This window comes from Colobus angolensis, unplaced genomic scaffold (assembly GCF_000951035.1).
Source record: "Colobus angolensis palliatus isolate OR3802 unplaced genomic scaffold, Cang.pa_1.0 Scaffold76, whole genome shotgun sequence".
Classification (NCBI taxonomy): Eukaryota; Metazoa; Chordata; class Mammalia; order Primates; family Cercopithecidae; genus Colobus; species Colobus angolensis.
The window spans coordinates 1,702,531-1,714,084 of record NW_012121376.1 but is presented as its reverse complement, the minus strand read 5'-3'; the positions used below and the strand labels follow the sequence as shown (position 1 = coordinate 1,714,084).

Below are 11,554 nucleotides of genomic sequence, written 5' to 3'. Positions count from 1 at the left end.
CCTCCTACTCGGACAAGGGCGTCCAGACCCCCAGCAAGGGCACGCCGGCGCCCCTACCCAACGGCAACCACCGGTACTGCCGCCTTTGCAACATCAAGTTCAGCAGCCTGTCCACCTTCATCGCCCACAAGAAGTATTACTGCTCCTCGCACGCCGCCGAGCACGTGAAGTGAGCGCCCACACTACAGCCGCAGACGCTTTGCACGCCCCCCGGCGAGGCGGGGTGGGGGCCACCCCCAGGCCGTACGGACTCTCGCTCCTGGGAACCCCGCCACGCACAGACCTCGGCGGAGGGGCTCGCAAGGGACAGCGCCCGCCTGGACCTTTGGCACTTAATAAAGAAGTACAGTTTGATGAGCATGGTGGTGGACCAGGCTAGTTCTCTGAGCCGGCGGGCACACGCAGCCAGCGTCACCTCCACCCCCGGTTTGTACACAGGCCCCTGCCGGAGTCACACCGCAGGTGGTGCTAAGAGCTAGACCGAGCCTCAGGTTGGAGACCACAGCACACACTGAACCACTGCAGGGCCAGCCGCTCTGGGTCCACTCCACCCCGCCCCTGTCCATAACCCCTAGGGAGGGCAGGCTCCGCACTGCTGACCCTCTCCGCGGCCTACTTGGCCACCAGACACAGAAGGGAAGGGCACTGTCCTGGCTGACCATCCCCCAACCCTGCATGGTCCTGGGGGTCCGATGTCCCCCATCCAGTCACAGACCACCAGGGATGGCAGGGGTGGGGGCGTCCTGGGGAGGATGAAGCCCTGTGGTCGCCAAGGAGGGGTAGAACGGGCGAGTAGGTGGACAGGAGAAGAAAACCAAGGGCAAAGCGTTCCCTGGCCTTGAGGGGGTCCTGATGCTCACCGGTGGGTGCACTTCTCCCTCAGAACCAGGGCTGGGGACAGCTGTGCGGTGGCGGAGTCGGTGCAAGGACCGGGGCACCCCACCCTGTCTTCCCTGCCGTGCTGGGCTGTATGGGCCGACCACCCGGAGGGAATACGTGGCTGACCACAGTGAGCCACGGCATCGCCTCGCCGTTTGCAGCTGGGCGGCTGTGGGCAGCCTCCAGCGTGCTTTCTCACTGGAGAACGAAAACATTCCTCCATTCCCAACATCACTTTATTTTTTTATTTTTGGAAACAGGGTCTCACTCTCTTGCCCAGGCTGGAGTGCAGTGGCACACTCACAGCTCACTGCAGCCTTGACCTCGTGGGCTCAAGTGATCCTCCCACCTCAGCCTCCTGAGTAGCTGGGGCTCCAGGTGTACACTACCATGCCCAGCTAATTTTCCTGTTTTTTGTAGAAATGGTGTCTTGCTATGTTGCCCAGGCTGGCCAACCCTATTTTTTTTTAGAGCTGAGGTCTTACTCTGTTCCCCAGGCTGGAGTTCAGTGGCACGATCATAAGTCACCTGGAGCCTCAAACTCCTGGGCCGAAACCATCTTCCTGCCTCAGCCTCCTGACTAGCTGGGACTACAGGCTTTACCCACCATACCTGGCTAACTTAACACATTTTTATAGAGACAAGGTCTTGCCCAAGATGGTCTCAAACTCTTGACCTCCAGTGCTCCTCCAGCCTCAGCCTCCCAAAGCATTAGGGCTACAGGCATGAGCCACCATTCCCAGCCCATTTCCAGCTCTGCTTGAACTAGCTGCATTTTTTTAGCTTTGCCCAGCAGCCCTGGTGAGTGCAAGCGAACGAAGGCAGTGGCCTCGCCTCAGAAGCCCGAGGCACTTCCCAGCCGGTCCAGGGCTCACTCTCCTGCCCGCGGCTCCTGGGCCTGGGTCTGCAGTGCTTTCAGTGGTCTCTGATGTCTTTGTCCGCCTGCCCACTAGGGTGTCTGGCCAGATGGGGCCTGTGGCCAAGGCCACTGGACAGACAGGGCTCCCACTCCATCCCGGGAACGTGAGCTCCAGGGAAGGCAAGCAGCCTTTTCATCACAGACACCCCTTTTGCTGAAGGCCAGGTGATAATGGGGACGGGAGGCAGGGACCCCTCAGCCTGCTCGTCATTTGCATTGTTCTGCATGAATTTGAATGGAGGGTTCAGGAGGCTCTGCCCCCAGGTCCTCCCCAGGTGCAGGCAGAGGGTACAAGATGTTCTATGAAATAGAAACCTTGGTGGGGGGTTGTCACTGTGTGTTCATTTAAAAGTAAACTTCTTAAAGGTGCCTAGAAACTTGAAGGATACAGTCTCTGGTGAGCGACAGGTGCTCAAAGGGGAAAAAAAACTCCAGCGTCCTCACCCACCTGGAGCCCCACCCCAAACCTGACCAAGTGAGGCCCCGTAATGGAAGACACAGAGGAGAGGCTGGAAGGCAGAGCCCAGCAGCGCTGCACAAACCCACCCTGCACCACAGGAGCGGGAGTTCCTGGGCCCTGCAGCCCTTTCTGGGAGCTCACCTCAGGCAACAAGGACCGTGTGACCGGGACCCAGACCTGAAGTCACCCCGGAGAGGGCCCCGCCATGGCCTGGACTGGAAAGCAAGGACCCAGTGACTGGGACCCAGACCTGCAGTCACCCCAGAGAGCCCCACCATGGCCCGGATGCGAAGCGTTAGGGCAGCACACTGAGCCTCATGAAGGGCCCTGCACCTTTGCTGGCTTGCATGACCCCCCACTGCCCCTACTATGCAGGGCTGGGTACCGCTGCCCTCGCCCATCTGAGGTAATTCGTGTGCGGCCAGAGCCCGTCCCCACTGCACCCAGGACTCGCCTCTGGCTCACGTCTTCTGCACAGACCCTGGGGCCCCCACACCTGGCAGACGCCATCAGTCACCCCTAGTCCCTCAAGCCATCACCCCAGTCCCCCCCGACCAGACCCCCACCTGGACCTCCACCCTATGCCTCCCCTGCAGCCACTGACTCGGTGGTGGCCCAGGCCTTCTCCCGACTCTTCCCCAGGAAGCTGCTAGCCCTGCTCGCAGATGTCCCCTCGCCCCCCCAGCTGGTTCTCTGCTGAGCCAGGTTCAAGGCTCTGAGTCTGCCCCGGTCTCCCCTGGAAGTTCTCCCTCCACACTCCTGGGGTGGGCTCGTGGTCTTCTCTCCACTAACTCTCTAGTCCAGCCACCCATCTCTGAGCCCTACACCTGCAGACCTACAGCCCCGGTGTCCCTCCAGGCCCTTGATGTACCAGGAGTGACTGCACCCCCCACACACCTGTGACTTCTGGCCACACCTGCGCAGGCTTCCCCCCCCACCCCTCAGTCCACCTGTCTCCCCACACCTGTGCAGGCGTCCCCTCAGCCCACCTGTCTCCCCACACCTGCGCAGGCGTCCCCTCAGCCCACCTGTCTCCCCACACCTGCGCAGGCGTCCCCTCAGCCCACCTGTCTCCCCACACCTGTGCAAGCATGCCCCTGGCTCACTATCTCCTCCCCTCACCTGCACAGGCGTCCTCACTGGCCCCCGCCCCTCAAGGTGGAGCGCACCAGCCTTGCCCTACTCACCCTTCATTGTCAAAGCAATGCTTGATTTGTCCAAAACCCACCGCTTCCCAAACCCATCCACCATCGCCGACTCCCAGGCCTGGGACTTCACCCTTGGTCTGGTCTCTCTGAACAGCCGCTTCCAAATCTCGAGGGTCCACTCCCCACACAGCTGCCACCGCTCCCCTCTCCCCTGCTCTGAGGCCCGGCCCCGCCCCCGGGTGCCTGTGCTTCACATGTGAAACCCCTTCGTTACTGGCCCCACCTTCAAAGATCAGAAGTCCCCCTTCTCTGCCTCAGCACAGAGGAGAGGAGCCTCCCAACGGTGACCTCTCCTGACGGCAGCCCCCGACCCCGCTAAGTCCACCGCCCTCTGGACCCCCTGCTGCAGCTGGCCGCTCCCGGCAGTGCCTCCTAATGCCCTCTTTCCTCCTGCGAGGCTGCCCTTGTCATCCGGCTTTCAGCTTATCTGGCCCTCAGACCTGTCCGCGGCTCACTTCCCGCGTAGGAACGGTCACTCTGCATCCCTGTCCTCTTGCCCGTTGCCTACTGGCCTGTCTCCTGTGAAAGCTGGGGCTGCGCCTGCTGGACCTCTGCCTCCCAGGCACCCACAAGTGGCCGGCACCGAGGAGGGGCCTGCATCCACTGAAGTCACAAGGGTGTGTGTGGACCACAGACAAAACAGCCAACCCCTCCCCACGCCCAGCAGTCAGTCCCACTGTCACAGCCACACGGTCCACTCGTGGCACATGGCGCACAGCCACCATCACAGCCTACTCTCCAGTCACACTGTCCACTGAGTCCCGTGTGTGACCTGAGCTGCTCGGACCCCTGCATTCCAAGCTCCTCCCTCCCCCCACTCCGCCCACCTTTAACTGTGAAACTCCTTCTTCCCTCAAGACTGGCTTAAAAGTTCCCCCTGGGGCCACCCAGCCAGGCTGCGCCTCTCCCCTGCCCTGCACAGGATCGGCCTCCCACCTCCACCCTCCTCCTTCTGGGAGGGCTCCTGCCCCCTTCTACCTGAGCTGCGTACCACCAAAGCTGCGTGCAGGCTGGCAACCCCTAGGCAGGGTCAGCCCAGCCTGCCGGGAGTCCCGCACACCACTTGGGACTCAACGTCCACAAGACAATGCAGGGCAGCCTGGCCCTCCTGAGGCCCCTTTGTCTACCAGGCACAGCGTCTCAGCCACACCATGGGCTGGGTGCCCTGACTGTGCACGAGGGCACCAAGGTTTCATCGGGACACGCCTCCTGCCCAGGCACCTGGTGGGCACAGCTGGGCCGGGGCACGTCCCGCTGCGGCTTTCAGCACCTAAGCGTTCTCGACCACCAGCCATACCGCTGGGTTCTGGCTCCCAGCCAGGCCCTGGCTTACAGAAAGCTCAGGCCTAGCAGAAGCCCACCCCAGCCTGCCTGAGGAAGGGTGGGAATGGACAGGGCCCCGGCTGCTGGCCCTGTCTCCCACACCAGGACACCAACATGCAGAGCAGGACATCATCTGTGGCCGGGGGGCTGCATGAGCCGCAACCATCGGATGGGTCTGCTCTGAAAACCCGTCCCCACCTGCTCCTCCCCCAGCCTACCCCTGGGAGAGCCCAGCTTTGGAGTCTCAGGAGGAGCCTCAGGACACCAGGAGGCATCTGCAGGGGCGTTGCAGAGCGGGAGGGAGGAGGGGTGGGAGGAGGCAGCCCCACCCCCTCAACACCCAACCCCCTCCTCCTTGGAGGCACCTGGGAGAGGTGAAGAGAACAGCAAACCGTGGGGCTGTGGACAAAACTCTCCTCGGGACCTCGGGCTGGGAGTGTCTCAAAGGTGAGCCAGGCAGGGACAGGGAGGGTCGGGAGCTCCAGGCTGGGGTTAGGGTTAGGGCAGGACGCATGGAGGAGGGAGGTGCAGAGCAGGAGGTCTCACAGCGTCCATTTCCACAGTGAGGGAAGGGGCAGGGGAGGTGAGCGGCCATCCGGGAGGAGCTTGGCCGCCAGACGGCCAGGTGGCCCGGACCTGGGGAGAGTGGCGAACCCGGCAGAATCCCAGCCTCACGGGGCTCTTCCAGGCTGCTTCCGGCACGACCCTGGAGGCACATCCTCTGATGGTGTCCTTGGGCAGGGAGCGGGGGCTCACAGGCACGGCAACTTGCCCAGGGTCACAGGAGTGACCATCAAGATGCAAGGGAAACACACAGCCCAGGCCCTGCCCTGCACACGGCGGCCCTCACGCCGGCGTAGCCTCCCCATCTGGCCCAGGGTCCCCTCAGAGCCCCCGGCCTCCGCAACGCTGACCAAAGTGTAGTTCTGTCTGGCTGCTTCCCTCCCTGCCAGCCAGGGCCTGGGAATCTGCATTTAACCACCTCCCAGCAGATTGCTCTCTGGCAGGTGTGAGAACTGCACACACAGCAGGTGCCCAGACCGTGGGTGCCGACCTCACTAGCTCACCGGCAGGAGCAGACACAGCCCTGCTCACCAGGCCTTCATCAGCTGAGGCAGGGACAGGGCAGGGAGAGAGCCAGACCCAGATCTCTGCCCAGGGGCCATGTCCTGCCCTGCGCAGAGTGCATGCTTGGCCCTCCCCTTCTCTGACGCTCTTGGTGAACAGGGTGGCGAGGGCAGTAGCCCCACCCTCGAATGCAGGGCACAGGCTGAGGCTGAAGGAATGCCTAGGAGAATATGGTATATGCAGGCAGGAGGTGCAAAGGGGCAGGGAAGGGTGAAGAGGGCCTTGGTGTCCTGGCCAATCCTAGTCCTCCACGTTGAACCACAAGCCCCAAGCAGCTGGGAGAAGCTGGAGCAGGCATGGCACACGCCCTAACTCCAGTCTGAAATTCTGGTCTCCTCCTGCAGAGCCCAGCTCCCCCCAGGAGGCCACTGATGGCTCAGAGAAGGTCTCATATGCTCTCATGGGCATCTGCCACCAGCCTGAGGCAGAGCCAGGCAGGTGTGGTGCCTGAGCCAGAGACCCAAGCTCCACATGCCCTGTTATTGCCGTGAGCCAGCAGCACGTGGCCTTGATTCTCTCCTTGATGCAGGACAGGTGGGCCACGCAATTGAGGCTTAGCCAGGAAAGAATTCAAGGGCAGGCTGGGGTGTCAGACGGCAGCAGTCTGTTACTGAACAGTTTTACTCATTGCAGAGCAAGGCTAACTCCCTGGCAGTGCACCCAGAGTCCACCGTGCTCTTGGCAACTGTATTTATAACCACTTAAACCCACTTTCAATTACATGCAAATTAAAGGATGGGTTAATGCAAATTGAGAAGCAGGTTACTTAGGACTTTTTTTTTTTCTTTTTTCTTTTTTTGAGACAGAGTCTTCCTCTGTCACCCAGGCTGGAGTGCAGTGGCATGATCTTGGCTCACTGCAACCTCCACCTCCCGGGTTCAAGTGATTCTCCTGCCTCAGCCTCCCAAGTAGCTGGGATTACAGGAGTCTGCCACCATGCCTGGCTAATTTTTGTATTTTAAGTAGAGACAGGGTTTCACCATGTTGGTCAGACTGGTCTTGAACTCCAGACCTCAGGTGATCCACCTGCCTTGGCCTCCCACAGTGCTGGCATTACAGGCACAAGCACCGCACCCGGCTGTTACTTAGAACTTTCTGGGCAAGGGACAATAACTTCCCTGTCATTGCCATGTAAAGCGGTGGTAACTTCCAGGCTGTTGCCATGGTATTTGGAAACTGTCATGGTGCTGGTGGGACTGTGTTATGCCAGAGAACAAGGCAGCTAGGGATCACCTTCCTCGCCATCTGCTGGTTCCTGCTGCTTTCCTTACTTTATCCTTTCTGGACCAGATCACGTTTTGGTCAGCAAGGTTGTGACCGGAGAAGTCCTGCTGGTTTCCGACCTCAGAACAGCTCAGAGGCTTCGTGTAGGTGGCCCGCCCTTGGCCCTAACAGGGTCTCTGGCTGTGGAAAGCAGGCATGGGCCTCTCAAGAGGCTGGGGGCCCTCCCTATGGGCTGTGCTCTCATGCCCCTGCAACGGGTCTCCCCCACCAGCCCGCCTGGCCTGGCACATGGGTTGTTGGGCAACTGTCACTCTGGCTGCTGTCACCTCCCCCCAGGTTCTCCCCATTAACCAGCTGGCTGCACTCCTCGTTAGACCCTGCCAACTGGGGGCTCCGAAGGGGCACAGAGCCAGCAAGTCTCCCTCCTGCCATCTGGTGGGAAGGGCCAGAGAGCTGGCCCCTCCTTCCTTCCAGAATCAAACATGGAGGTGGCAAGGAAGTCTCCAGAGCCTGGGCTTGAAGTTTCGAGTCCTGGCTTGGGATCCGGTGTCTGCACATCCCACAGGAAGGCCAGAGACAGGGAGGAGCCTGGTGGGAAGATGTTGTCAGGGGAGGGCGAATTATAAATGAAGAGATGCGGCTCGCACCCACTGGCTGGGCGGTGCGGGAATGGGAGGCACCAAGTGCCAGCAGCAGGTGGATAGGCAGCTCCAGCGCACCTGGCAGGCAGGTGCAGCCCGCTCAAATGCCGCCTGGCGATGGATGATGGGGCTGGGTCACAAGCCATCCCAGCACAACTTCCTGGCATTGAGTTCTTTCTTCCTTAATAGCATCCTGTCGATGTTCCATTAATGAGGGTCTGACTGTGCAAAACTAGACTCCTGTTTTATCTGAAAAGTCTTTACTGTGCCATAATTCTTGAATGAGAAGTTGATGGGACACTCCATCCAGCTTGACGGCTCACTTTTCTCATTCTTCGAATATGGGCTAGGCCGGGCGCGGTGGCTCACACCTGTAATCCCAGCACTTTGGGAGGCCGAGGCAGGCAGATCACAAGGTCAGGAGATCGAGACCAGCCTGGCCAGTATGGTGAAACCCCATCTCTACTAAAAATACAAAACTCAGCCAGGTGTGGTGGCAGGCGCCTGTAGTACCAGCTGCTCGGGAGACGGAGGTGGGAGAACCACTTGAATCTGGGAGGTGGAGGTTGCAGTGAGCCAAGATCGCACCACTGTGCTCCAGCCTGGACAACAGAGTGAGACTCTGTCTAAAAAAAACAAAAAACAGGCTGGGTGTGGTGGCTCACACCTGTAATCCCAGCACTTTGGGAGGCCAAGGCGGGTGGATCACGAGGTCGGGAGATTGAGACCATACTGGCTAACATGGTGAAACCCCGTCTCTACTAAAAAAATACAAAAAATTAGCCGTGCGAGGTGGCAGGCACTTGTCATCCCACTACTCAGGAGGCTGAGGCAGGAGAATGGCGTGAACCTGGGAGGCGGAGCTTGCGGTGAGCCAAGATTGCGCCACTGCACTCCAGTCTGAGCGACAGAGCCAGACTCCATCTCAAAACAAAACAAAACAAAACAAAAACAAAAAACACTACCAAAGATTCATCACTGTGGGCTGCACTTGTGGCTTCATGCAGGTAGCCTTGGCGAGTCCGTTCATACCCCATGATCATTGGAGCTGAGATTTGCAAACTGCTCAGTGCAGCCCTGAGTCCCTGTGAGTCAAAAGCCACTTTTCACACCATCAGGAGCTGTGGTGTTTGTTGGGTGTCCGTGTACAACTTTAGTTGTTGTTGTTTTAAAGTTCTACTGTGTGTTTTTTTAAAGGACCAGTGAAATTTGAAAATAGCCAAGGAAAAGGAAACTGGTTCCCACAATCACAGACACCACCACAGAACACACCAAGGCAATTTCTTTGTTATAAAAATTTTATTAATAAGAGACAGGGCCCGGGAGCAGTGGCTCACGCCTGTAATCCCAGCACTTTGGGAGGCTGAGGCAGGTGGATCACGAGATCAGGAGATCAAGACCATCCTGGCTAACACGGTGAAACCCTGTCTCTACTAAAAATACAAAAAATTAGCCGGGCGTGGTGGCGGGCTCCTGTAGTCCCAGCTACTGGTAAAGTCCCAGAGGCTGAGGCAGGAGAATGGCGTGAACCCAGGAGGCAGAGCTTGCAGTGAGCCGAGATCATGCCACTGCACTCCAGCCTAGGCGACAGAGCCAGACTCGGTCTGAAAAATAAATAAATAAATAAAATAAGAGACAGGATCTCACTATAGTGCCCAGGCTGGTCTGCGAACTCCTGTGCTCAATCTGTCCTCCCACCTCAGCCTTCCAAAGTGCTTGGATTACAGGCATGAGCCACCGCGCCTGGCCAACAGTGAGGCAATTTTTGATGCAATGTCTGCAGTGGCTGGAGGGAGCTGTGCTCCTGCTCACATCATGCTTTGTGCTTCAGTGGCTCCCGCTTCAGGGCTGCACTCACCCTCCCTCACCAAATCTCAGACTTGGAAGAGGCTGCCATGAGGGTATGTGGCTTGGTTTAGACCTTGTTGACAAAGAAGTCAGTTAATCCCAAGTTCAGTAACTCATAAACATCAGCACATGATAACACACAGTCTAACTGCTTAGTTTTTGGGGGGTTTCTTTGTTTTGTTTTGTTTTGTTCTTTGAGACGGAGTCTCGTTCTGTCGCCCAAGCTGGAGTGCAGTTGCTCAATCTTGGCTCACTACAACCTCCGCCTCCCAGGTTGAAGCGATTCTCCAGCCTCAGCCTCCTGAGCAGCTGGGATTATGGGCCTGCGCTACCACGCCTGGCTCTGTGAGTTAGCACAAGGAATCTTAGCATGGATGCTGCGAGGAGATGCAGGCCCACTCAGGTGCACACATGCACCGGCTTCAAATCCAGGCAGCAGACATAGACAACGATGCCGGGGAGGGGTGGCCGGCAGAAGAACGGCCCAAAGATGTCTGTGTTTTCATCCCCAGGGTGAACCTGTGAAGGCTGCAGCCTCACGCAGCAGAGGGGAGTTAAGGCTGCAGGGGAAGTTGGGGTTGCTCATCCGCTGACCCGAGATACGGAGATCACCCTGGATCATCCCGGTGGGCACAGTGGAATCACAAGGTTCTCATCAGTGGAAGGGGGGTCAGGAGAGAACAGCAGAGAGGTGGGATGGGAGGACTCAATGGGCTTTGAAGATGGGGGAGGGGCCGTGAGCCAAGGAACGGGGAGGCTTCCAGAACAAGGAGCTGGTTCTCCTCGGGAGCTCCCAGCTGGGGCCAGCCCTGCTCATGTCTTGACCTCAGCCAGTGAGACCCGCGTCAGCGAGACCCACGTCAGTGCCACCCTCAGAGCGTGAGGGAATCGGTGTGTTTGTTGCAAGCCACAAACTTTGTGGATTCGTTGCGGCCACAGGAGGCTCCTGGAGGCCGCTGCACCCGACTCAGGACAGCAGGGACTTGGAGTAGGGTGGGACACAGGACAGAGAGAGCCTCCCAGGGCTGCAAAGAGATCCCAGTGGCACCTCATAAGCTGGGGGGAGGGGTCCTGTGCCCAACCATCTTGCGTCTATTTTTGTTTATACTCTTGCAATAATAATAATAATACAAGTAAAGTCAGGTAAAAGTTCAGAAAGCATGAACATGGGATGCTCCAGTCTCCAACCAGCATGAGGAAATCATCTCTCTCCAATCAAAGAAAGAGGGATTACAGTGGTGCCAACATGGCGCACTGCAGCCTCAACCTCCTGAGTTAAAGGGGTCCTCCCACCTCAGCCTCCTGGGTGCCAATGACCACAGACGCCAATGACCACGAATGAGCACCACCATTCCCAGCTAATTTTTTTTACTTTTTGTAGAGACGGCATCTCACTAGGTTGCCCAGTCTGGTCTCCACCTCCCTACTTAAGCAATCTTCCCACCTCAGCCTCCCAAAGTGCTGGGATTACAGGCATGAGCCACCGCACCCAGGCCTGAGGTTTAGCTTTTGAGGCGCTGTCACCCTGCTTTCCACACCAGCCACAGTGTTTGCTGTTCCCACCAGCAGCGCGTGCCAGGTCTCCACATCCCACCAACCCACGCTGGGGCACTGTCTGACTTCAGCCTCCCGAATGCATGTGAGGGGCATCTCACTGGGGCTGTGATCTGCATTCTCCAGTGACAGGCAGCGCCATGCAGCCTTCCCCCTGCTCACCGGCCACCGTGTGTCTTTGGAGAAACGCCTGTCCAGACCCATTGCCCATCCCTGCACCATTCTGCTCATTTTGAAGGTGAGAAAACAGGGTGAGGAAGGTGGGGGGACAGAGTGTGAGGAAGGTGAGGGGACAGAGCGTGAGGAAGGTGAGGGGACAGAGCGTGAGGAAGGTGAGGGGACAGGGTGAGGAAGGTGAGGGGACAGAGCG

At 58.6% G+C, this 11,554-nt stretch overlaps 1 protein-coding gene across 1 annotated transcript in view; it reads left to right on the top strand.

The window, feature by feature from the left end:
• Positions 1-2,958, top strand: part of ZFPM1 (zinc finger protein, FOG family member 1) — a 48,433-nt gene extending 45,475 nt beyond the window's left edge. Inside the window, exons 10-11 of the mRNA XM_011928082.1 lie at positions 18-169; positions 2,817-2,958. Coding sequence (XP_011783472.1) covers positions 18-169; positions 2,817-2,958 — 294 coding nt within the window. The remainder of the gene's footprint in view (positions 1-17; positions 170-2,816) is intronic.
• Positions 2,959-11,554: the final 8,596 nt, after the last annotated feature.